General features: G+C 42.2%; 1 protein-coding gene across 16 annotated transcripts in view; it reads left to right on the top strand.

The window, feature by feature from the left end:
- The window catches only part of Pdlim5 (PDZ and LIM domain 5), a 156,135-nt gene extending 149,417 nt beyond the window's left edge, over positions 1–6,718 (top strand). For all 16 annotated transcript variants that reach the window (XM_017319659.2, XM_006501748.2, XM_006501745.2 and 13 more), the window contains 2 exons: positions 1,292–1,407; positions 3,534–6,718. In XM_017319659.2, coding sequence (XP_017175148.1) covers positions 1,292–1,407; positions 3,534–3,623 — 206 coding nt within the window. In that variant the 3' untranslated portion in view covers positions 3,624–6,718. The remainder of the gene's footprint in view (positions 1–1,291; positions 1,408–3,533) is intronic.
- The last annotated feature ends 15,615 nt before the right edge of the window (positions 6,719–22,333 follow it).

The raw sequence follows: 22,333 nt of genomic DNA, 5'->3' as shown, positions 1-22,333 counted from the left end.
GAGAGACTTGGTTTTTGTTTAGTTGATCACGAGTTTTAGCAGCTTTGTAGGAACTCTAGGTGTACCAAAGCATAAACCTCTACCTAGCTTGTGATGTTTAATATAGTTTAGAAGCAATCATGACATAAAACTAATGCCTTTCCTGCCTGCAGAGAGGGAATTATGATCTAATGTTTACTCTTTTTCCTTAACCTTCAACCAGTCTTAGCAATCTCAGTAGATGGCTGCAGTCCACTGTCCAAAGGCCTAGGATTTTTCTCTTTCTCTGATCTTCTAGAACCCAGTCTAACAAGTAATCTCTGGCATTCCACCTCCAGAGGGTATCAGACAAGCATCTGCATCCATCTGCAGTGTCACCACCATGTCCAGCTTGCTCTTGCTCTGTGCCTGGACTTCCTACTGGCAGCTGGGGAGAAATCAGGGCGCTGTGAACAGTGCCAGTCAGACTGTGCTTGTGACCTGAGCACGACACCGTCCTCCTTGCTAGAACCTGCTTTGTGGGCTTTCATCTGCTGTCCCCTTTCATCTTGACCTCAGATTTAACCCACACTTTATCCCTTTGTTATTTCTGAACATGGCTAAGATTTTATTTCTGATTCCAGTGCCTTCATACTTACAGTTTCTCCTGACTAATCTCAGTGTGATTCTCCCACTTTCATCATGACTGTTAGGTTTCCCTAACCTTCCTATATAATGTAGTGTATGCTCCGTAATCAGTCTCTATCACAGCCCTTTGTTTGTTTGTTTGTTTGTTTGTTTGTTTGTTTTGCCTCATCGCACTTATCACAGTCTTAGCCGAAGTCCCCTGAGATGAGCATCCATACCTGTCCTTGCTGCAAGTGTACCTCTGTGGGGCCTGCAGCACTGCCCAGTAGAGTGTCTGGATGTGACTTCAACACTTGGTGCTGAAGCATGTTAGCATCATGCTGTACATTATAGAATCCCTCCCCTCTAACTTCAGCTATATTGACTGTACTAAAGGCCAACACAACAGTGATGGAATTTCATCAACGAGAATAAAAATGTGGGAAAGAAAATCCATACATCTCAAGCATTATTATTTAGTAATAAGGAAAGGACGAGGATCCTCTGCAGGGGTTGTCCCATCTCCCATCCAACCCAGTGAGGAAATCCTGACCAAGCTGCCCAACCCCTGGGAGATACTGCGTTCCTCACATCCATCTCAATCTTAACCTTTGTAGCTCATTTAACTTCCAGCGTACAGTTTCCTGTGACCTGCAGTTCCAAAGCCTCACTGTGTTTAAATTACATCTCTCTTTACTTGATGCAGACTACTACGCCCTTTTTGGAACAATATGTCGTGGATGTGAATTCCCCATAGAGGCTGGTGACATGTTCCTGGAAGCTCTGGGATACACTTGGCATGATACTTGCTTTGTGTGCTCTGTAAGTAAACTGCACTGTCCTGGTCAAAGCTTTAGTGCTTGATACGCCAGGGTCAGGGGAATACTGGGGCCAGCTCTCAGGTGAGGGGAGAGAAGAACTCTGTTACGGGGTGCCTGGAGTGGGGCGCAACATTTGAGATGTAAATAAATAACTAATTTTTTTTTTTAAAAAAGCTTAGTGCTTAATGGGAATAAACAGCACTTTGGTTTTTCCATTCCTCAAAGCTAAGGAACAGTGGTTTTTGATGTTCTTAAAAGTTGATTTGAAATTATTTGGCATATAATAGGGTTTTACCCTTTAATGCATTCTTGTCTCTAAGGAGAAGATATTTTTTCTTTTTTTAATATGAGTTAATTTCCTAAATTCTTTTATTAAACAGTTTAAGGTTTTTTTTTTTTACATATTAGATATTTCTTAAATAAAAGAGAAATTACCAAACAAAAAACAAAAACAAAGAACTAGAGAGCCAGCAAGATGGCTCAGTTTTCTTCCTGACTGAGAGATAGCTCGTAGATTTTCTTTTCTTTTTGAAACTATGAACATGGAAAAAAATTACCTATTTACTTGCTTTTTTTTAGTGCTTTGGGGTTTGATTTTATTTATTTTTATGTGTTTGTATGCTTATGTGTATGTTCATACGTTTACATGTTTGTGGAGACTGAAGGACAACCTCAAGTGTCACTCTGACCACACTGGCCACGTTCTTTGAGACAGAGTTTCTCATGGGCCTGGAACCCCCCCAGTTGGGCTAGAGCTTCTGGCAAGAGATCCTGGGACCCTCCTTTCCTCACCCTCTCAGTCCTGGGATTACAAAGCATGCATGTACCACCGAGCCCAGCATGTGTACATGGTTTCTGGGGGATAACACTCAGGTGTTTTATTGACTTAGCTATCCCCAACAGCTTTTTGTAGAGACAGGGTCTCACGCTGTACCCTGGCTGACGTCAAACTTGCTATATAGATGAGGTTGTTCTTGAACTCACAGAGATCCACCTGCCTCTGCCTACAGAGATCTGGAATGGAAGGTGTGCATCACTGTACCTAGTGTTCTGGGGTTTTTTAGTGATTAAGATTAACATTAGCATAAGATAATTTTTATAATTTAGAAAAATAATATTCAGTAAAGCTGTTCCAAGCCAGTATTTGATTTCTGTTAGATTTAATCTTACCTAACAGTATTTGATACCCAGCACATAAAAGAATTAGGTAAAGATGAAGTCAAATGATTTCTCAACTACTACCTTTCAGATCATTCTTATTTTTATTTCATTCATCTTTTAGACTTCATAAAGTTTATAAAAAACAGCTTTTGCATATTTTCCCTCTCAGGAAGGTCTTCTCATGAGCATTGTCACTTACAAGACAGCAGAAAGAACACGAAAGCGAAAGTGTGGGTAACCTGACCACAGAACCACTCACCAGGCAGGCACTGCCCAAGGCGTTCACTGGAGAGTCAAGTCAAATCAGTTCCTTCATGAATGGATAGTTTGTTCAGGAAGTAAATTAAAAACCAGCCTGCTGGGGCTGGAGAGATGGCTCAGTGATTAAAAACACTTACTGCTCTTGCAGAGGACCCAGGATTGACTCCGTATCCATGTCAAGCAGCTGACCACCAGGGCTCGCTGGGTGTCCAAGACACCTGACTCATGCACATACCATACTCAGGCACATACACATAATAAAAGATGAACAAATAATAATAGCAAGAATCTATGGCCTTTGTGTTATAGGACAGACTGACATTGGGTTTGGCAAAGGAATTAAGCTATGTTTCTTTTTGAATGCTCTATAAAAGGAAACAGATTTTTTAAAAATTGGTTAGAATTTGTATTCTTAATGTGACTTTTGGTGTACTAAAATTTTCATTGGGACTAAGTGTTTTCTTCTTAGTAAAGAAAAGCAATCATCTGTTATTTAAATAAATCAGACTGTTCTAGGAAAAAAATCACTCTGCTTTTCAAAAATGACATAAAATGTCATGTTAATCATGAAGTGTCAGCTTGTCTCACACAACTATCTAAAGAACTTGTAATGTTGCTCATTGGGGGCAGTCACTTCCTGTTGGGAGATTTGATTTAAATAATGTTATTCTTTTAAATAATGCTTCTTTTTTTTTTTTCTTCCAGGTGTGTTGTGAAAGTTTGGAAGGGCAGACATTTTTCTCCAAGAAGGACAAGCCACTTTGCAAAAAACATGCTCATTCTGTGAATTTTTGAAAATCAGTGGTTCCAGGAAAGAGAAGAAATTTGAAGAAAAAGCAAAATCAAAATTACCATTTAATTTTTAGTTTAATATTTATATGGAGTTCTCAAATAGTAATAGCCCTGAAGGCACAGACTCCAACTTTAAAAATCAAATCTGAGAAAACGTTTGGTTTAGAAAGCCACAGACAGTTTGGCATTTGTTATGAATTGCCAGTATTTTCTGCACATGAAATAGCTTTTATAAAAATCAATTTCCTGGCTATTAAGTTCATCTTAGAATAAATTAGCAAAGTATTACATTTTAGAATTAAAATCCCTAGCCTCTATGCTGAAATAATACTTTGTGGGGCGGGTAGTAGCTATGAGAATCCACAGAAGGCAATAAAAGTGCCTTAAACCTTATTAATAAGAATAATTGTTTAATAAAACCATTTTATCTTTAAAATAGTAAGTAGAAATCTAAATAAATTTTATGAGTAGGCAGTAACTTTTCTGTTTAGTGAGTGTACTTGCTTTGCTCTTATCATTGGTCTTACCTTTCAGTAAGATGGGCCATGGAAATTCTTGATCAAAGTGTGTCGTGCCAGTAAGAGATTGTTGTGATCTCTTCTGATGTTCTCCCAGATGCTGGCCGCCTTCAGATGGGGCAGTTTGTTTGTGTTGTGTATGGCTGCCTGGTCCAGACCGCCATGCTTTTCATCTCTTATGCTGACATGAAGATATTTCAATAGCGTTAGACTCTAATAGTTTTGTCTCCTTTTTAGAAAAGAGTAGGTGGAAGATAAAGGAATTATGGAAATAAAGTCATTGTAAGTAGAAAGTTAAAAGGACCACTTCCCACTTTCAGATAATGAACTGACTGATTTTTACATCTTATGTCTCTAACTGAAGGTTCAAAACCTCCTTGCCCGGTTCTTGGTTCTTTTTTCTTTTTGGTTCGTTTTAGATTGAGGATTATGATAAGAGCCAACTGTATATTGTTACTGTGTTTTTGCTTATTTGGAGTTGTTTGGGGGATTTTGTTTCTTGTTTTTTGTTTGGGATTCTTTTCTATCAGTAAGTAAATCCCCTCCAGCTGTGTGATCGCTGACTTAGACAACTTTGGGTCTCGGGCCTTTGGTAGTAAGGGAGAACCATGATGCAGCTCTCCCATGCTCCCGTCATCTGTTCGTCCTGAGAGAGCACAGCATCATGCAGGCACCGCCTGTAGTCAGGAAAGTGACTTTGAGACAGCCGTGTAGTTTGCCTCACTACCTAGGGAGAAAAGAAATGATGGCGTTTCGTGTTTTCTTCGTTTCTATAATGAATAAAAGCGTGTGATCCTGCTGAGTTACAGCTTAAATCTGTGGGGACAAGGTGCTTTCAAATTCCAGATAGAGTTCCCAGGTTCCTGCTGCCCCATCACCCAAGTGTACTTGTGCATCGTGTGTGTGTGTGTGTGTGTGTGTGTGTGTGCGCGTGTGCCTGTTAAAAAAGACGTCTTAGACTACAGTATTTGTTTAACCTCCCTAAGAACTTTCAAGGCATCTGTCCTGAAAGCTGCTAATCTATGGTCTAGTGAATTTATATTATATGCAGATAGTAATGAACTGGGAGATCAATGAACAGCAAGGGTGATACCACATTGCAAAATGGAAGCTTCTCCAGTAGCGGCCCAGGTTGCCTCCTCACCTGTGCTTGTAGGGAGGCAGGAAATGTCTTCAGAAGTCAATGCTGGGGCTTTGTCCGTTAGGTCTTTGTGCTGCTGCAGTGATCAGTATCAGACTTGATAACTCATGTTATCAAGTTAGTTATAGTGTTATTTCAGATCTGAATGTCAGGCTTTGGCTTATGCGACAAAATAAGTTGGGGTTTTGTTTTGATGTGGTAGTTTTGTTTTGTCTTTTAGATGATGTACAAAGATAATATTTGAAAACTCATTGGCATTTGCATACTCAAAGGCTTTTCTTTGAGTTGGAGTTCTTATAAAATTTTCTTTTACCAAGGATATCAATTTTATTAAGCCTTTACTTCTATGTGTTATTTGTAGAGTATAACGCTGCATTCTATAATGCTGGATTTCTCTAAATTTAATCTGTAAAAGCTAGTGTGGCTTGGTAATTTGGCATTGTGTCTGTATTCTTTGCCTGTTTTATGGCAAGTTGTATATCCATACCTAAAACAGTGACCTCTGGGAGGTGAGTTCTAACCATAGCCAGAAGCTCTGTCTGCAGTGGGGATTGCTATGTTTTGTTTACCAGCATGGGTCTGTAGATACCTGGCACTTTACCCTTCTGGCGAGCTCCCTGGGTATTTATTAGAAGTCTTCTGTGTCGGTAGCATTGTTTTTTCACTAGTAAGTTTTCACCATAGAACCCCGAGCTTTCCTCCTGCTAGATGTATGTTTAGAAGGCTGCACTCGATAAAGCCCAGATGGAAACCATAGTGCATGACTTTAAGTCCCTCCTCCAATTTCTCATTGTTCAGGCTTGGATGGTCCTACATTGATACTGTCTCTCTAATTGTTCGGTCTGACTGCTGCCTGTTGAAGTAGTAAAGTGTTTCTCTTCCTTGTGATTCCATGTTTTCCAGGGGTCAGGTTACCTTCCCCATGTAAAACCAAAGCCTAATTCTTTGGCCATCGTATTAAAGCAAAAGTAACCATTTGTTTACAAGAGATTTGTAAACAAAATCCTTTGAATATTGATATAAAACTATGTTTTAAATTATCTACAGCAAAATGTACTCTTTCCAAGGAACTCGAGGTTAGAGGCACTTCCACGGAAAAGTGATTCCCGCAGTGCAAGTTCAGTGGAACATTAATGCTTTTGTGCATGTGCAGCTCAGTCATCTCCATTGGAGCAGAGGCAACTCACACAAATGTACCCTTACTCCAGTCTGTCCCTCACCTCCATTGTCTAAGGTATTGGACTTAGATGCTTATGTGTAATATGTTGAACCTGTCAGTTGCTGTCTTTTTCCTTCTTCGCATTTTAAAGTTTGTGTATAGCTGCTCTTTTGCTTTTGGATATATTTTTAATTAAAAAAATCACATGAGAAATGTAATCTGTATAGTGATACTTTAATAAGCACATACTCAATAAACAACTGCAATGATGTCGACAGCACGCCTGGCCTTTTTTTTTCCCCCTCTCTGGGTGCTCTGTGCTTTCACTTAACTGAGCATGGGGAAAAGTCAAAAGTCATGTTTCATCATCACAGGCCTGGAAACAACCCCTGACAAGTCTCTGCCATGGTGTTAGCCAATCCTGCTGCCCTAAACATTTGAAAATACTGCTTTTACTGTACTATCTACCTTCTAGCCTTTGCATGTCCAATATGTATAAGACTTGTTTGCAAATTAGTAGATAACCAGTCTTTAAATATGTTCATTGCTAAAACTAGTTATTGGAATGGCATAGTATCATGCCTCGCTGTGTCATATGATTAGTGTCATAACCAAAGGACAGATTTCTTGCTCTTCACATTTGGCATTAGCCAGGCTGTCTCATGTCTCAGCTCAGGCTCATGAGCTGACTGGCCATTACTAGGTAGGCTCACTCATCTCTTACTCTTTTGTCTTTCCGCTTGGGGGAACTTTATTTTCTTTCCTAACTGTGTAAATTTAGAGGGATGTCTCTGTTTTAGACTGCACATTGGGAATGGGAAAGAAACTCAAGTCTATTTTGCTCACAGTATATTAAACTCCAGAAGCCAAACTTTTAAGGGCATCGAGTCTGCATCTGACATTTTAATAGCTGCTGTTTGGTTTCTGTCAATCACGTCATTGCACATTAAAATGCTCCGACAGAATAAGAGATCTGTCATTCCTTCGTTAAGAAACAGTAATCCAGTCCAAGATTTATAGGCTTACGTCTCAACTGTGTGTTCACAATAAACCCCCCTTCTGTCCAGGAACCAGAGCAAGCCTCCCCGCCAGTCAGTGTTTTCTACTTGCATGTCCCCAATATAAGATTATCAAAGGTTTTCTAACTGAACCACATATAAAATCCTTTTGCCAGCAAAAGCTTAATTTAGGTTGGCAGTTTCCCTTTTTGAGTACTCTCAGACAAGATCTTGGTTATATCAGAAACACATAGGCGCTGATGTATTATTAGCAGGCCTGGTGTTAATTAGGGAGAATTACCAGAAATAGTTTGCCTTGTGGAAATTTATTACAGAATCACACTTGACTGATGGCAGAATAGGAGTTGCTGAGAGAGAGCAGCTCCCACCAATAACCACTAATTAATAGGGTGCCAAAATTCCGCAGAGAAGGTTTCATCCCAAGTGTGGGAGCCTCCCAGGGAAAATGGTTCCTGTGTAGTACTTAAAATTTAACAGAGGAAAGGAACCGGACACATGGCTACCTAACAGAATAGCAGGCTGCAGGAGCATTGGGCTCTATGAATGGGACAGAGCTTAACTCAGTAAGTGCCGAGTTTCACAGTGACCAGCGAGTATGACAAGCTTATACACTTTTTGTGTTTCATGGCCAGATCTCACTATGTAGTCCAAACAAGCCTGAAACTTAAAATCCCTTCTCAGTCTCCTGAGTCCTGTGAGTCCTTGCTTGTATCATAATGCCAAACTCACGTATATTATTATTTTTAATGTGATGAGTATCTGCTTCCTAACCTTCATTTTATAAAGAGAATTTGATACTCACCATATTATATGTTACTGTACTGTATGTTATTGAATTCTTATTCTTGGTTCCATGATTTAGAAGCTGTCTGTATAGGTAGTGGGTGCTTAATAGGAAAGAGGTGGTTTCTGCCCTTGAACATGTAGGAAGAGGAGGACGTGCTCTAATTATGATTGGCACTAGTGGCAGAGCACTGGGGGAGCCCTCTTAAATTACAGCTTGCCAAGAAAGCGATTTTTTTCCCTGTCTATAACTACATGTAATTACTCACAATAAAGCTTGGAGCTGTTGTTTAGTGTAGAAGAATAAAACATTTCCATGTCAGAAAACCGCTGATTACTGACCTCAGGGAGGAAAATAAAACAATTTAGAATTCACGGAGGGTCTAATTTTTCAATTTCGCAGTTATGGTAGATGCAGTTCCCAAGGAAAACAACTTCTGTGCCAGGCCCAGGGGTTGATTGACACCCTCTCTTCGGGATCCATGTTTTTAAAGACAGTTTTTGTCTCTGTGTCCAATGTATTCCAGTTGGATTCCTAGTTAGTATTTCATTTCATACTCTATTTGTTCCCTAATTCAAATATAATTGAGATTTTTCTTCTCTCACACTTTCCCCTGCTTTTCTCTTTGCTTGTCTCCACACACCTGGTGCCTTCCTAATTTACTCAAAAGTCTCTTTGTTTCTGGTATTGAAATTAGCTCTTCTACCTTACAGTGTGTGCCTTTTGCTTCTGACTAATAGATCAACAACAACCTAACTTTTCTCTAGGTCAATGAGAAAAGTGGAAGGCTCTCCAGTGATGTCATAGCATATTAGTTTTGCATAAATAAAAATTTTCTTTTGTGAGGCCCCGTGTTGGCACCACCTTGACTCTAGAAGCATTGTCCCTGTTTGCTTGAGAGTTCTCAGTGCCTGACCTGATTGAGGTAGAGAGCAGAGACTCCAAGTATGAACTTCACTGGGTTAGACTGATTCATCGCCTGACACTTGGAATTCATCTTCTCTGTTAAAGTATTATGCTACTGTGTAAAAGCTTTCTCCTACCACTTGAAAAGTGTTTTGAAGTTTTGAAAAATGAATTAGGAAGTTGAAAGGCAGTTTGTTCTTGAGAGAGGATTCTAACCCATGCACAGCTATCATAGACTGCTTAGTCCTGATCTTGCAAACACCGATGTCTTTTAACAAATCCAACATAGAGTATAATAGTGTAAATTAAAGCTAAAAGCAAAGTGCTTTTGCTTATTTGTCTTACATTAGTCTGGGTCCAATCAAAACAAATCACATAGTAATTTAATAGAAGTTACAGAATTTGGCTTAAGGAATTATTAAGCAGATACATGATAGCAAAATAAAGATGCAAGTACAGACAAGTCTACAGGATAACGTAAAGGGCTGGAGAGTTCAGCAAGAACTTGGCACTAAAGGAAGACCCGAGTTCAGTCCCCAAATCCATGTTCAAAAATAAAAACAAAACAGTGTCGGGACACTGTAACTCTTAACACCAAGGAGAAAGACAAAATTCTGGGGCTTGCTGGCCAGACAGCCTGGCCTAATCTATGAGCTCCAGGCCAGTGGGACACCCTGTCTGAAATTATGCATGCAGGAATATAACAGGCATAATAAATAAACATAATAAACAAACAAGTAGCATGTAGCTTGAGAGTTCTCGGGGCAGCCCAGTCCCTATGACCTCCCACCTTATTGATGACCCTGGTTTCAGCCCACCAAATGACAGACGTTCTCTGAGTGGCTGAAGCCAGATTCCAAGCACAAAGTTATTGGGTGGCTGCATAAGGAGTGACGTGCTACTTTGCACCCAGGCCTGAAATGACAAGAGGCCACTGCAGGTTCTGATGGAATCCAAGCCAGGGGTGCGACATCTTGAAAGGCCTGCACCCTGGACTTGAGGCTGAGCAGTGCACCTTCAGAGTCCCCACAGGCAGCACCCCAACCAAAGAGGTGTCTCTAGCTGCAGCAGCATGCTTCTTAGATAACAAAGCTTAACACTTGCTCTGACAAAAGAGAACTAACTGCCTTGAGTCCAGGCCAGTATCCTAGAGCAAACACTGAAGGGGGAATTTGGAACTGGAAGTCAATAAAGTTAGTAACTGACACTGGATTCAAAGGAAAACCAAATTCTCTACTAAACTCTCTACTAAACTGACTTCCGTAATACGGAAAATCATGCATACTGTTGAATTGCAAAGCTGCAAACTGAGACTGAAACTCAGTCTCTTACCAAGCATATTAAAGGCCTGGGCGTAACATCACAGAACAAACAGTTTTGAAAAAGAAATTCCAGCATGGTATGGGAGCTCAACACTTGTAATACACGCAGGCGACGGACAGAGGAGACAGCCTTGAAATAATAGTGTGTCCTTATTCTTGGCCAATCAGGGCTATGGATTAAGACCTTATTTAAGAAAAAGTAGTGGGTGGGGGTAGAGATGTGGCTCAATTGGTAGAATACCTGCCTTGAATTTTCTGAAACCCTAGGTTCAAGCCCCAGCATAGTAGTACATACCTATAATCTCAACACGGGGGAAGTGGAATCTGGGGCTCAAAGTCATCTTTTGTCTTATATAAGATAGCCTGGGATCAGCCTGGGTTTCATGAGGAAAAATGAAGGGACGGTAAAGAGAAAGGAGGGGGAAAGGGAAGAGAAGGGAAAAATACCTTGTTCTTTATTGCCAAAAGTCTTTTGAAAACATATGTTCAACGTACAGAGTAATTGCCAAATGTCTAGCAGAACTGAATGGTTCTAAATATTAAGAAACTAGTTAGGGGCTGGAGAGATGGCTCAGCAGTTAAGAGCACTGACTGCTCTTCCAGAGGTCCTAAGTTCAATTCCCAGCAACCACATGGTGCTCACAACCATCTGAATGGGATCCGATGCCCTCTTCTGGTGTGTCTGAAGACAGTGACAGTGTACTCACATACATAAAATGAATAAATATTTTTTTAAAAAAAAGAAAAGGAACTAGTTAGATATGTACTAGGTCATTACCAAAGGATTTTTTTGCACACATTCATATTTTACCATGATGCTTTTCAGGTGTGGGGAGGGGTGAAACATTTGTTACTTAATTGGGATTTGAGTGGACTGAAGTTAACCTTTGTGAACCTCACAAATCACTTACATAATCCTATCCCAGAAGGAAGGTTTACAGTTTCCCCTCTGCAGTAGCCTTGTCTAGGCAGGATTTGGATTTTTTTCTGTAGACACATTGTAATTTGTGAAATGTCTTATCTGTTACCTTCGGGAACACTAGTGGTTAAAAGCACTCACTACCTTTAATGAAGTTCACTTTCTTTACCAATAAATTTTATCATACCAATATGATGGATGGTAAGCTAAATATGATGGAGACACAGTTTCTCTGAAGGCCAGTTTATGTTATTGTCCAAAACACCGATAGTCATGTGTTTCTAATCCATTTTTAGAAATGAGGATATGAAATAGCCCTGAGAAGTTATTTTCTAAAAATATATACCTGTTACAAGGAAAATCTGAGAGCCAAACCTTTTACTAGACTGGGGAGAAAATATATTTACTTTGAGTTCCTCTTACTAAGAAGAGTTATTTCTATGTTAGTAGTAATGTTATGTCAAGAAAGCCACGGCTTTTATGGAAGACTCAGCCATGAATGCTGGATCCACCGGACGTGCAGTTGCCTGCCGCACAGATGTCAATATTTGGGAGTCTTGCATTGGACCATCTGTTCTTCAGGAGTATTTGTGATGCGATAGTCCTCTCTGCAATGTGCCAGTTGCTGTCCTTTGTGTTGTCAGGGCATTTCACAGTCCACACACTGTGGTGCTAAAAATTCACAGGGCTCATGAGAGTCTTGGCTTGAAGTTTTTCTTTAATAATCACATTTGAAACACCAAATGTGATTATTAACTAATTAGAAAACCACAGGAAATGCGGTGAATGTTGCTTCGCCACATTGAAGTCTGTAATATGTGTGTAAGATGGTTAGGAACCAAGTCGGCGTGGCTGACACCCACTAATGTTGCCTTCTGTGTGAGATGAATTTAGATCCCAGTCTGAGACTGAAGGATGAAAGGTGGCAAAGAGAGGAGAATAGTGGGGGCTGGGGGGGGGGGCACATGTATGTGCAGTTACACTGACAAGGTTGCACAGATCCTGATTTTATTCAACTGAAATGAAATCTCTGCTGCATAGTAATAGCTTACACCCTTGCTAAGTCCACAGAGGCATAGCTGGAAAATCCAGCTGCCCGTACATCTGTTTTGCATGAGCCCTCAATCATCAGTAGACACTTCTGCCATACGACTAGATGTCTGGGTAGGATATGGCTGGCTATGTGACTTTCTAAGCAATCACGCCGGAAGACATTGAAACAAAATTCACGCATGCCGTGTCCCGTGCCCAGAAATTATAGACTTGTCTGGGTGGTGTTAAGGATTTGACCTATTGAGTGTGCTCACACCTGCTTCTTACATTCAACTTGTTAATCAGAAAATGAGACATTGTGAAATATGTGAGCGGGCTGCTATGACTTAAATCTTAAGTGTTTAGGCTCCTAATCTGGCTGGGGCTAAAATAACACTGTTGGAATCAAGCGCAGTTGGGTCTTACTTCTATTGCGTTCTTTATGCTTTAGAGGCCTTAACTGCTCGCCCTGAGATCTACAACTTGGTGAGCGTGCCTGCTTGAGCTCCAAGTGGTGATGAAGCATTCTGTTTAGTTACTTACTCCAAAGTAATATTTTCAGTTTGGCTTTTGAGACAGGAACTTGTGTAGCTCCACCTGGCCTCAGACTTGTTATATAGACAAACATAGCCTTGAATATCTGATTCTCTTATCTCTACCTCCTGGGTTCTGAGATTATAGGTGTCCCCAACCCATGCCAAAGTCAGTTGTTTTGTAAGTTGTTTTCTCACAAGTTCACACACACACACAGTGTACTTTGATAATATTCCCCTGTTGTCTTCTCATTCCTTTCCCATCCTACCCACAATAACCACCTCCTACTTTTACATCCTGCGCACGCGCGCACACATGCGTGTGTGTGTGTGTGTGTGTGTGTGTGTGTGTTCATGGCCCACTGCATTTAGTTCAGGTGCTACATGGTCATTCATGGGTTTACTTGAACAAGGACAATTCTCAGTAGCAACTCTACTGTGGGCTATCTTTCCCCTTTCCCTTTTTAGATGAAATAAAAGTCATTGAAGAGTCTCTTGATATGATTGTAATAAAATTTACTCTTTCAACTAATAAACTGCATACACTAATATGATGGAGAACCACAGGAATATGATCAAGCTCAGCTTAAACTATTGCCAAAGTAGAATCATTAGTGATAATGGAATACAGCAATGGTACCTAAATATACAAGCCATATGCTTATTGGGAGGTCTTATTTAGAAGAACACAGCCCTGGCACTTGAGACTCCAAGTGCGAATGGCATTGCGAATGTTGACTACACTCCGGTGAAACTTATGCATAGGTCTCCCACAGGCTGACCAACAATTTGAATCACATATAAACCAATTTTTTTTTAATTACCAATCAAATTTTACATGACAGAGAAGCTGAACACTTTGGAAGGAGATGGGGAATAGAAAGATCACAGTGGAAGGAAACTGCCTGCAGAGATTGGCCTCTTCAAATGTTCTTGTCTGTTGGCCCTGTCCTGCCCTCAGCAACAGAGCCTTTGGGCCAGTACTACCTGCTGGCCTCTCCAGTCTTCCTTGAGTAACAACCCCAACCAAATTGCTTCAGGGTGTCTCTAGTTCAAACTCATGAAGTTCTCAGCCTAGATTCCTCTAGTAAATAATCGGTATTTCTACTCTCTAACATTTCCAGTGCTGTTCGAGATTTCCCAAGGACTTACGACAGTTGGTTGAGGTTTTGGGTTTTGGTTGTTTGGTTGCTTGGTTGATTGTTGTTGTTGTTGTTGTTGTTGTTGATGATGATGATGTTTTTAAGCTGGTGTTCCCTTGTTTAGGAACCTTGGAAAAGTGATAGAGGTGGCTGGGCCTGCATTCCCTTGATGCTCTTGGAAGAGATATCTTGAGTGTTCAACAAAGGTTATGACATTTAAGTGACATAGTGTGTCTCAAAAACACCAAGAACCCACACAGCCTGTCTACTCAGGAGACAAAGAGGCATTACTCATAAAACAAAAGATCTAACCCTATATTCAGGAAATACAACTTGTATGGAGTATATGAAAGCACTGTAATTCATTGTAGTGATTCCTGCATAACTTTTATGTTACCATCAACCATCTATCACAGAGATCCACAGTGCACACATTAGCTGTACAACTTTGCCTCTAGGTTAAAATAATAGTTGTAATATGGATTTTCCAAAGACATCTGACCATGCATTACTTTACCCTATGAACACCTTTTCTTCTTTTTCTTTAATTAGTTAAGTATGTGTGTGTGCAAGTGCACATGTGCATATATGAGTATGTATGTATGGTGTGTGTGTGTGTGTGTGTGTGTGTGTGTGTGTGTGTGTGTGTGTGTGTGTGTGTGTGTGCCATGGTGCAATTGTGTAGGTCAAAGGACAACTCTTTGGAGTCCTTTCTCTCCTGCCACCTTATGGATCTGAGAATCTGAATTTCACCCAAGTTGTCAGTCCTGTCTAAAATTGTTTCTTTGCTGGGTGAATCATCACACAACCTCAAGAAATCCTATTCTACATAATGCAGTTGGGGAAAGCGGGTGTCCTTCCTCTCTCGTAGGGCATCGGATCCTTGGTGTGCAGATCTTGGTGTTTTAGATTAGTGGTTCTCAAGCTGGAGAGTTCTCAAAGCTGCTGAGAGGCTTGGCTATGTACTACACTGCTGCCTTTAACCCCAGAGTTTCTGAAGTAGGTGTTCTGGAGCAAGACAGGATCTGCCTCTTCCCTTGTGAAGCAGATCCTGCCAGTCAGCAGCCAACTAGTTTTTTGAGAAGGCCTCCAGCACGTTCAGGCAGACCAGCCCTGTCCAAAACAGCAAGTGCCTTGCAGCTCTTGTTTGTGAGAGGCCTGGGCACCTCTCCACACAGCCTGTTTCAGTAGGTGTGGGGGTGTGGAGCACGGGGGGAATATGCATTTCTAACAATGCCCAGGTGACCTGCTCTGACAGCACAGAAGGCTTGGGCATCAAGAAATAACCCAACGAGTCCCTCCCTAGCCAACTGATCATGACTACTATTTCTCTCCTCTGTGTCTTCTAAAATCAGAGAAATCATACATAGAGTTCTGAAAATTAGATTCTTAGAAAAATATAATCTACATTGCGAATTCCACTAGTTTTCTTTGAAGAGTTTAATGGTGATGTGGGCAGCAGGGAGTGGAACAGGGTTGGCAGATCAGGAGTGCCTGCACCAGAAGTCCAAATGCCTGCAATGCCATGAACCAAAGAAGAGTTTGGAATCTGATTAAATCTCAAATGACATTTGAGGTGGACCCTAGTCTTAAACTTCATGGACCAATACATCAGCATCTCTAGTGAAAGTCAAAGGGATGGATTCTTCAGGCTGCTCTAGAAGTGGCTCTTTACCAGTCCCACCAGTGCTTTCTTCTTATGCCAGCTAGTTTTATGTTAATTCTACCTAAACCAGAGTCATTTTGGAAGAGGGAATCTCAGTTGAGAAAATGCCCCCACGAGCTTGGCTCCTGGGCAAACCTGTGGTGACTTTTCTTGATTGATGATCGTTGTGGAAAAGCCCAGCACACTATGGCTAGTGCCACCCCTGGGTTAGTATACCTGGACACCATAGGAAAGCAGACTGGGCAAGCCATGAGAAGCAAGCCAGGAAGTAGCTTTCCACCATGGCCTCTGTGTCAGTTCGTGTACGCGGGTTCCTGCCTTGACTTCCCTCAGAGATGGACTGTGACCTGAAACTGTAAACTACAATAAGCCCTTTTCCTCCCTAAGTTGCTTTTGGTCATGGTATTTTATCATGGCAATAGATACCCTAACAAAGGCGCCTCTCTATAAACTCCCTCAGTGGTCCCCACCCCGCTTAGAAACTCTTGAAATATCCTTTTCAGAATCCAGCATCTGAGGAGGCAGGCAGAGAGGACCTGCCATGGGCTTTTTGATCATCTAGCTCAGTGGTTGTCACCCGTCCTAACAGTTAGACTCTTTAATACAGTTTCCCATGTTGTGGTGACCCCCTCAACCATAAATTATTTCACTGCTACTTTATAACTGTAATTTTGCTACTATTATGAGTCATAATGTAAATAGCTGACATGGAAGATATTTGAAATGCAGCCACCAAAGGGGTCACGACTCACAGGTAGAGAGCCACTGTTTTTGGTAAAGGTAGCTTTAACTTGAAAAACGATGGAATGAACATCAAATTCCTGAGATCCTCGCAACCAAAGCTGGCTGCTCACTTTGCCAGGAGGCCTTGTGAGTGTCTCCCATTCCAATATGAAAATCACATGTCTGTGGTGTACAATGCCACACCCACTCCAGTGGAGTCTTCGTGACAAGTAGCAGTACAATACATGGCCAATCAAATCCCCACAATGACACTGGCTTTGTTGTCAAAAAGTGGCTAGGTTTTGTTTTGAATTATTATGTATATGTATATCTTTGGTCTTTCCCTGCCTTAAAGCTAAAAAACCGATTTCCCCTCGCCCCACCTCCAAACTGCTGAAACTTGATTTACTTGATTTTATCAAGTGAAACTTGATAAAAGGAAAAGTTGACCACAGCCATAGTGTGTGTGTGTGTGTGTGTGTGTGTGTGTGTGTGTGTGCAGGGGGTGGGGGGTCCCGGGAGTTGCTTTTGTTTTCTTAGCTGCGTTGTGCAAATGAATTGAAGGTTTAACACTTAGGTACTGTTTGAAGAGGTAACTTGCAGCAGAGCTCAGAATGGGGTGTCTGGGAATCCTATGGCCACTCTTACTCTAGGCCTCTTCAGTACAGCTGTTCTGAGACCAGCAAAGCTAAAAATTTGTTGCCATGGGCTTAGACCCAAACAAACCCATGCCTGTTCTGGTATGTAGATTATGTTCTCCGAGGACAGCCCGTGCCTGCTCACTTATTCCATGTCCGTCTGCGGGACCTCTGGGTTTCAGTCATTCCTGCACCAGGTTCCATTCTAACCCTGTAGCTTGTTATATGATATAGTGCCTTGTCACTTAGCAGCAAGCTCTGGCAAGGTTGAATCAGCCCTATTCCTCCTGCCTTCCCTGGCTATACTGGAGCCTCTGTCCTCAGGGACCTTGTAGTGGGACCACCTTGCAGGCGTTAATACTTTTCCCACTAAACCTGCTTGGATGGTGGCCAGCATGAATGCTGCATTCAGCAGAGTGATGGAGATTCCAGGATGCTGTTCAGTGCTGAGCCACGGACTTCAAAATTGCTTCTCTCTTGAATCTATAATTTCCCACTTCCCCCTGAGACCGCCCCCATTCTGGGAGGTGACTGTCTACTTGGTTTCTTCCAATGCAATGATATCGGCACCTGGCTTTTGAATCCCCCTTCATCATTGAGAACTCAACGCAATTTTAAGGCCTAAAAGACCTTCTAGAAAATGATAGAGTGGAATTACCTCTAATTCACACAGCATGCTAAAGAGGTAGAGAATTCATACACGCTGCTGAGTCAAAGTGTAACCATTGAGTTTCAAACAGGTAATTCTCACCAGAACTCTCTGGCACACACATTTGCTTGTATGCATTCAGTTCCCATGGTTAGGGAACTACACTGGTTCTAGTTCTAGGCAGCTGAGAGAAAAGGTGTTACATGTTCTGCAGTCAGTTTAAGAAATGGTGTATGTATACAATTGTTCCCCCAGAGAAATCTCCACACCCTGGGATCCCGTAAGAGTTGTATCCATCCTACATGAGCAATGTCTGGTAACAAAACCACTTCACTTGATTTCCCACTCAGAATGGGTAGGAAAGGCTACCGTTTGCATAATGTCACCAGCTCTTATCCCAGAATGCATGTCTGCAAGGGAGGAGAAAGCCTAGGATTCACCCAGACTGCTGTTCCAGTCACTCTGTCAGAACAACATTAACAACTATTATGCGGCTGACACTTGCTTTCTGGGTTAGCAGAAACACAATTCAGGAGAAGAACCTGACTCCAAAAAAGAAAAGAAAGAAAGTTCAGGTATAAGGCTAATAAGGGTGTGGGGCAGACTCTACAAGCCTTGCAGAGCCAGAGGAAGTGAGCCACAAGAGCTTTGGGGAGAAGGTTGTTCCAGAAGAAAGCTTGGCATGGCCAAGGAACAGCTAAAGCCAGGTTAGCTAGAGGCTGCAAGAGTGGGAGGAGACTGGGAAAGGGAGGCCATAGAGAGGCCACCAATGGGGGCTTGTAGGTCACATACAGACTGGCTTTGACTGTAATGAGGAACAGTAAGGTTGATGATGTCGGTACCCATCGTCCATTCTGTCTGTTTCTCCTCTTATTTTTGAGGATGGTCTTTGGCAACTGGTAGACCGCATTCCTATGTCTGAATGAGCGGAGGCCTGAGTGTGTGGGTAGCATTACTAACCATCTCTGACTTTTACTGTGATTTGCTCACAGGGCAGGGCTTCCTGAACACTCTATTTTTGGCTTGTAAGAAAAATTATGTAGTTCTCATCCTGACGAAATTTCACAAGTCTGGACTCTCGATAATTTCCGTAATATAAATTTTAGGAGCCTTTAATTTTCCTTTGCTTGTTTCTTCTGTCTCGCTGATGGAAGGGAGCTGGTTCTCCCAGGGAGGGCAAGGCTACTAGATGGGCTTGGGTGATCCCTTGCTAAAATCAGCTCTTAGGTGGGTGAAAGAGGCTCCTGGGGCAAGGGGGAAAGCTAGGCGGTTTGGGAATGGATGAGGTAACCCCTTACTGAAGGAAGGGCACAGGAGAGCTCAGAGGCAGGTAAAGGGAACAGCCTCAGCCTTCCACCCGGAGCTGCCTACCAGAAAACCATTGTGAACTTGAAGCGAATCATGTGTTCTGTTTGTTGAAGTCAAACCCACCTGTTTCAGAGTTCAGTAAAGTTTGGGGGAAATCACACCCTAATTCCCATGTCTACTATTTTCCCTTAGAAAAATAACTCTCCAAAAGCAGTTGCAAGGCAAAAGACTGTCTCTGAGGGGATCTTAAATGGCTTCGTTGATAAGAGTGGGCATAGTAAAGGTTTTGCCCTCGGCTTTGCTGTACTATGGAAGGAGATAAAGACTGTGGACTGAGGGCCTGCCTGGGATTGTTGGCCTATGTTTAACCCCGCTGACAAGATGGTGTCTTCCCTGCATCCTGCTCTTGGCTTTTGTCGTCTTGGCCAGGCAGACAACACTCATGTTGTTCTTCAAACGACTTTCTGGCCACATAACAAAGTTTTCGAAGCTTTACAGACGGTGCTCTTTAAGCACACAAAGACGTTTTATACTCAGGATAATGTTTGTTCCTTTTGGAGTCCAGGCACATCAGGTACACTTGTGCCTTTGTGTGGCTAGTTTTTACGAGCCCTGAAGGGTTATGAACAATTGGTGATAGGTCATCCCATGGAAGAAAGGATGGCCAGAGCTCTGTCTCTCAGATACCAACCCCATCCTTTGGCCAGTCATTTGTCAGACTAATTCCCCCACACACTTCCCTCCAATTTTCTCTCCAGATCACCACCTTTAAGTGACATCATGGGAACTCAGTGCTAATAATATCTAGAGAAGCCTGCGCTGGACAGATATTGAAATGGATTGCCCCAGAAGGGCATTCCTTATCTCCTCCAAAAGCAGGCTTTGTCACTTAAGCAGGCTTTGACAAGAAACACTCCTGAGCCTTCCTTGTACCTTGTGCCTCAAAATCAAGTCTAGATGTCACCCCAAGCAGAGTTAGAGCAGAATCAAATTAGCAGCTGGAACTGGGGCCACATTTTGGGTACAAGAGGAAGCAGCAGTAATATGATATCTAGTGATATCTTAATTATTGAAGCTGTTATATTTAAACCGCAGAGTAGAAGAGACTCCTGGTTGTGTCTATTGAAACTGGCGATCATCAAATATATATTCTTTCCTAAGTCTGTATTATTTTGCAAGGACATTTGATCTCCCTGCAGGGAGACCATATGGCTTTATGTGTCAGACGATCTGGGACCCAAGCATAACTTGAAATGTACACAATTTCTCAGAGAGTTGTCTGAATAATTTCACTCCTTCTAACTGACATTAGCTTCTAGTGATGAGACTTGGTCACTTGCAGGGCAGGATGACACAGAGGCATAGTAGATGAAAAAGAGTTTGGATAAGGACAAGAATGAATGCTCCAGGGGGGAAAAATGAGTTAAAGATGTGACCCCTGGTGGGTATGCCTGGAAGGCAGGGTAGGCAGGAGTCAGCTCTAGATATGGGGAAGTTGCTGGAAGGCTACACAGAGAAGAGGGAGCACAGTGAAGGTAAGAGGCAGAAGTGTGGCCGTGGGGCCTCCAGCCTGAAGACAGAGAGAAGGCAATGATCACGCAGGAACTCAGAATTACTATTTTTGGATTTGAAAAATGGAGATCCCAAATCATCAAATCTTTCAAAAGTAGCAAATGGCAGGACTGGGTCCATCGAGCTCCGACTTCCAAACCCACGTTCTGTCTCCTTTCTGTAGGCATCGTTAGGCTCTGCAGCCAACCCCAGGAAAGTATTGGGGGAGGGGGGCTCAGAATGTGTGATTTGGGCCTTCAAGTAAGTCGGGGCTCTATTATAGTGTCTTATTTTTCAGAATGCCAATATATCATCTCAGAAATGACAACCAGCCAACTGTTCACATGTGAGTTCCTGTGGCTTCTGCATCAAGACTATTTAAACACAAATAGCAGCAGCTAAAAATTAAATCCTCTAAAGATCAGAGTTCTATCTTTTGTGGGGATAGACAGACTTGACAGCTTTGCACTGTTGTGCTTGGCTTTAGGGGGCCAAGGCAGAATCCCCACTCTGCCTGTTTGTGGGTAGAAACCGGTGATCTGTTTGTTATGGGCCCCTGGCCTTTCCACTCTCTGTTTCAGTTCCTGGCCTATTCTGTGGTTAAGGTAACTGTTATTGTGTCAGCACCTTGATTTGATTTACTCATGGAATGTGTGTGGTGTGTGTCCATGTCCATGTCCTTTTGTGTGTGTGTGTGTGTGTGTGAGTGTTTGTGTCCATGTGTGTCCATGTGTGTGTGTGTGTATGTATATGTTTGTGTCTGTGTATGTGTGTGTCAGTGTGTGTGTGTGTCTGTGTGTGTGTGTATGTGTGTTGGTGCTCAGGAGTGACAGAAAGGAGCAGAATGAAATGTGAGCTTTAAGAAGGAAGAAAAATAAAAGCAATAACGGAAGCAGACCTCACACCTGGTACATAATGACAGCCCAGTGTACGGCTGGAGCTCCTTGGTGTGCACCAACCTCCATGCGTGTCTCCTCACTTAACAAGCTGTTCTAGGGAGCAAAGTATTCCTTGTAAGCCAAAGCAGCCAGTAAGTGTGTAATGTTAGTGTTGGGAGGTACTTCAGCAGCTCAGGCCAACACTTGTTTTTATAGTTGAAGACAGAAAACCCATCTAGGAAAAGCATTTTCACCCGAGGTTGCAAAGCCGGAGGTCTGCTCTCTTTCAAATATGTGTCATAAATCAACCATACGTGATGGTGCCCAAGAATTCAGAGTGGCAGAAGGGCTTGGGATAAAGGCATGATGGGTGATTCTCATCTCTGTCTTTGCGACTCTGTCTGTCTCTCTCCATGCTTTTCTGCCTTCTTCTCTCCCTCTCTTGCTCCTTTTCAAAAATGATTCTTGAAAGGACAATAACCTTTCTGTAGTGGCCCACAGTTCTCCACACAAACCTGTTAGTTTGCACTGGCTGAGCTTGGAGCTGGGAACCTGTCTGAGTTTTTTCCTCCCTGCATTGCTTTCTCCACGCTCCTTGGCAAGGTAGTCGACAGGAGCGCAGGACAATGGCCTAGAACATACAACTAGTTTTTGTTCCCAAGTTTACAAAAGTCTGCAGTGTTGGGGCTCAGATCCAGGGCCTCACACCTGTGTGGCACAAGTCTTTCCTCCGTGCTACACCTCTACACTCAAAGGTTGAACAGTTTTTAGGATCCCACACATTGATTGCTGTCATTTCTGTGGGAATCGTTCCGTAAAGGACAC

The sequence above is a fragment of the Mus musculus genome, chromosome 3, assembly GCF_000001635.26.
Source record: "Mus musculus strain C57BL/6J chromosome 3, GRCm38.p6 C57BL/6J".
NCBI classification, from domain to species: domain Eukaryota; kingdom Metazoa; phylum Chordata; class Mammalia; order Rodentia; family Muridae; genus Mus; species Mus musculus.
Note: the sequence above shows the minus strand (reverse complement) of the source record. Positions and strands in the feature narration are given on the sequence as shown.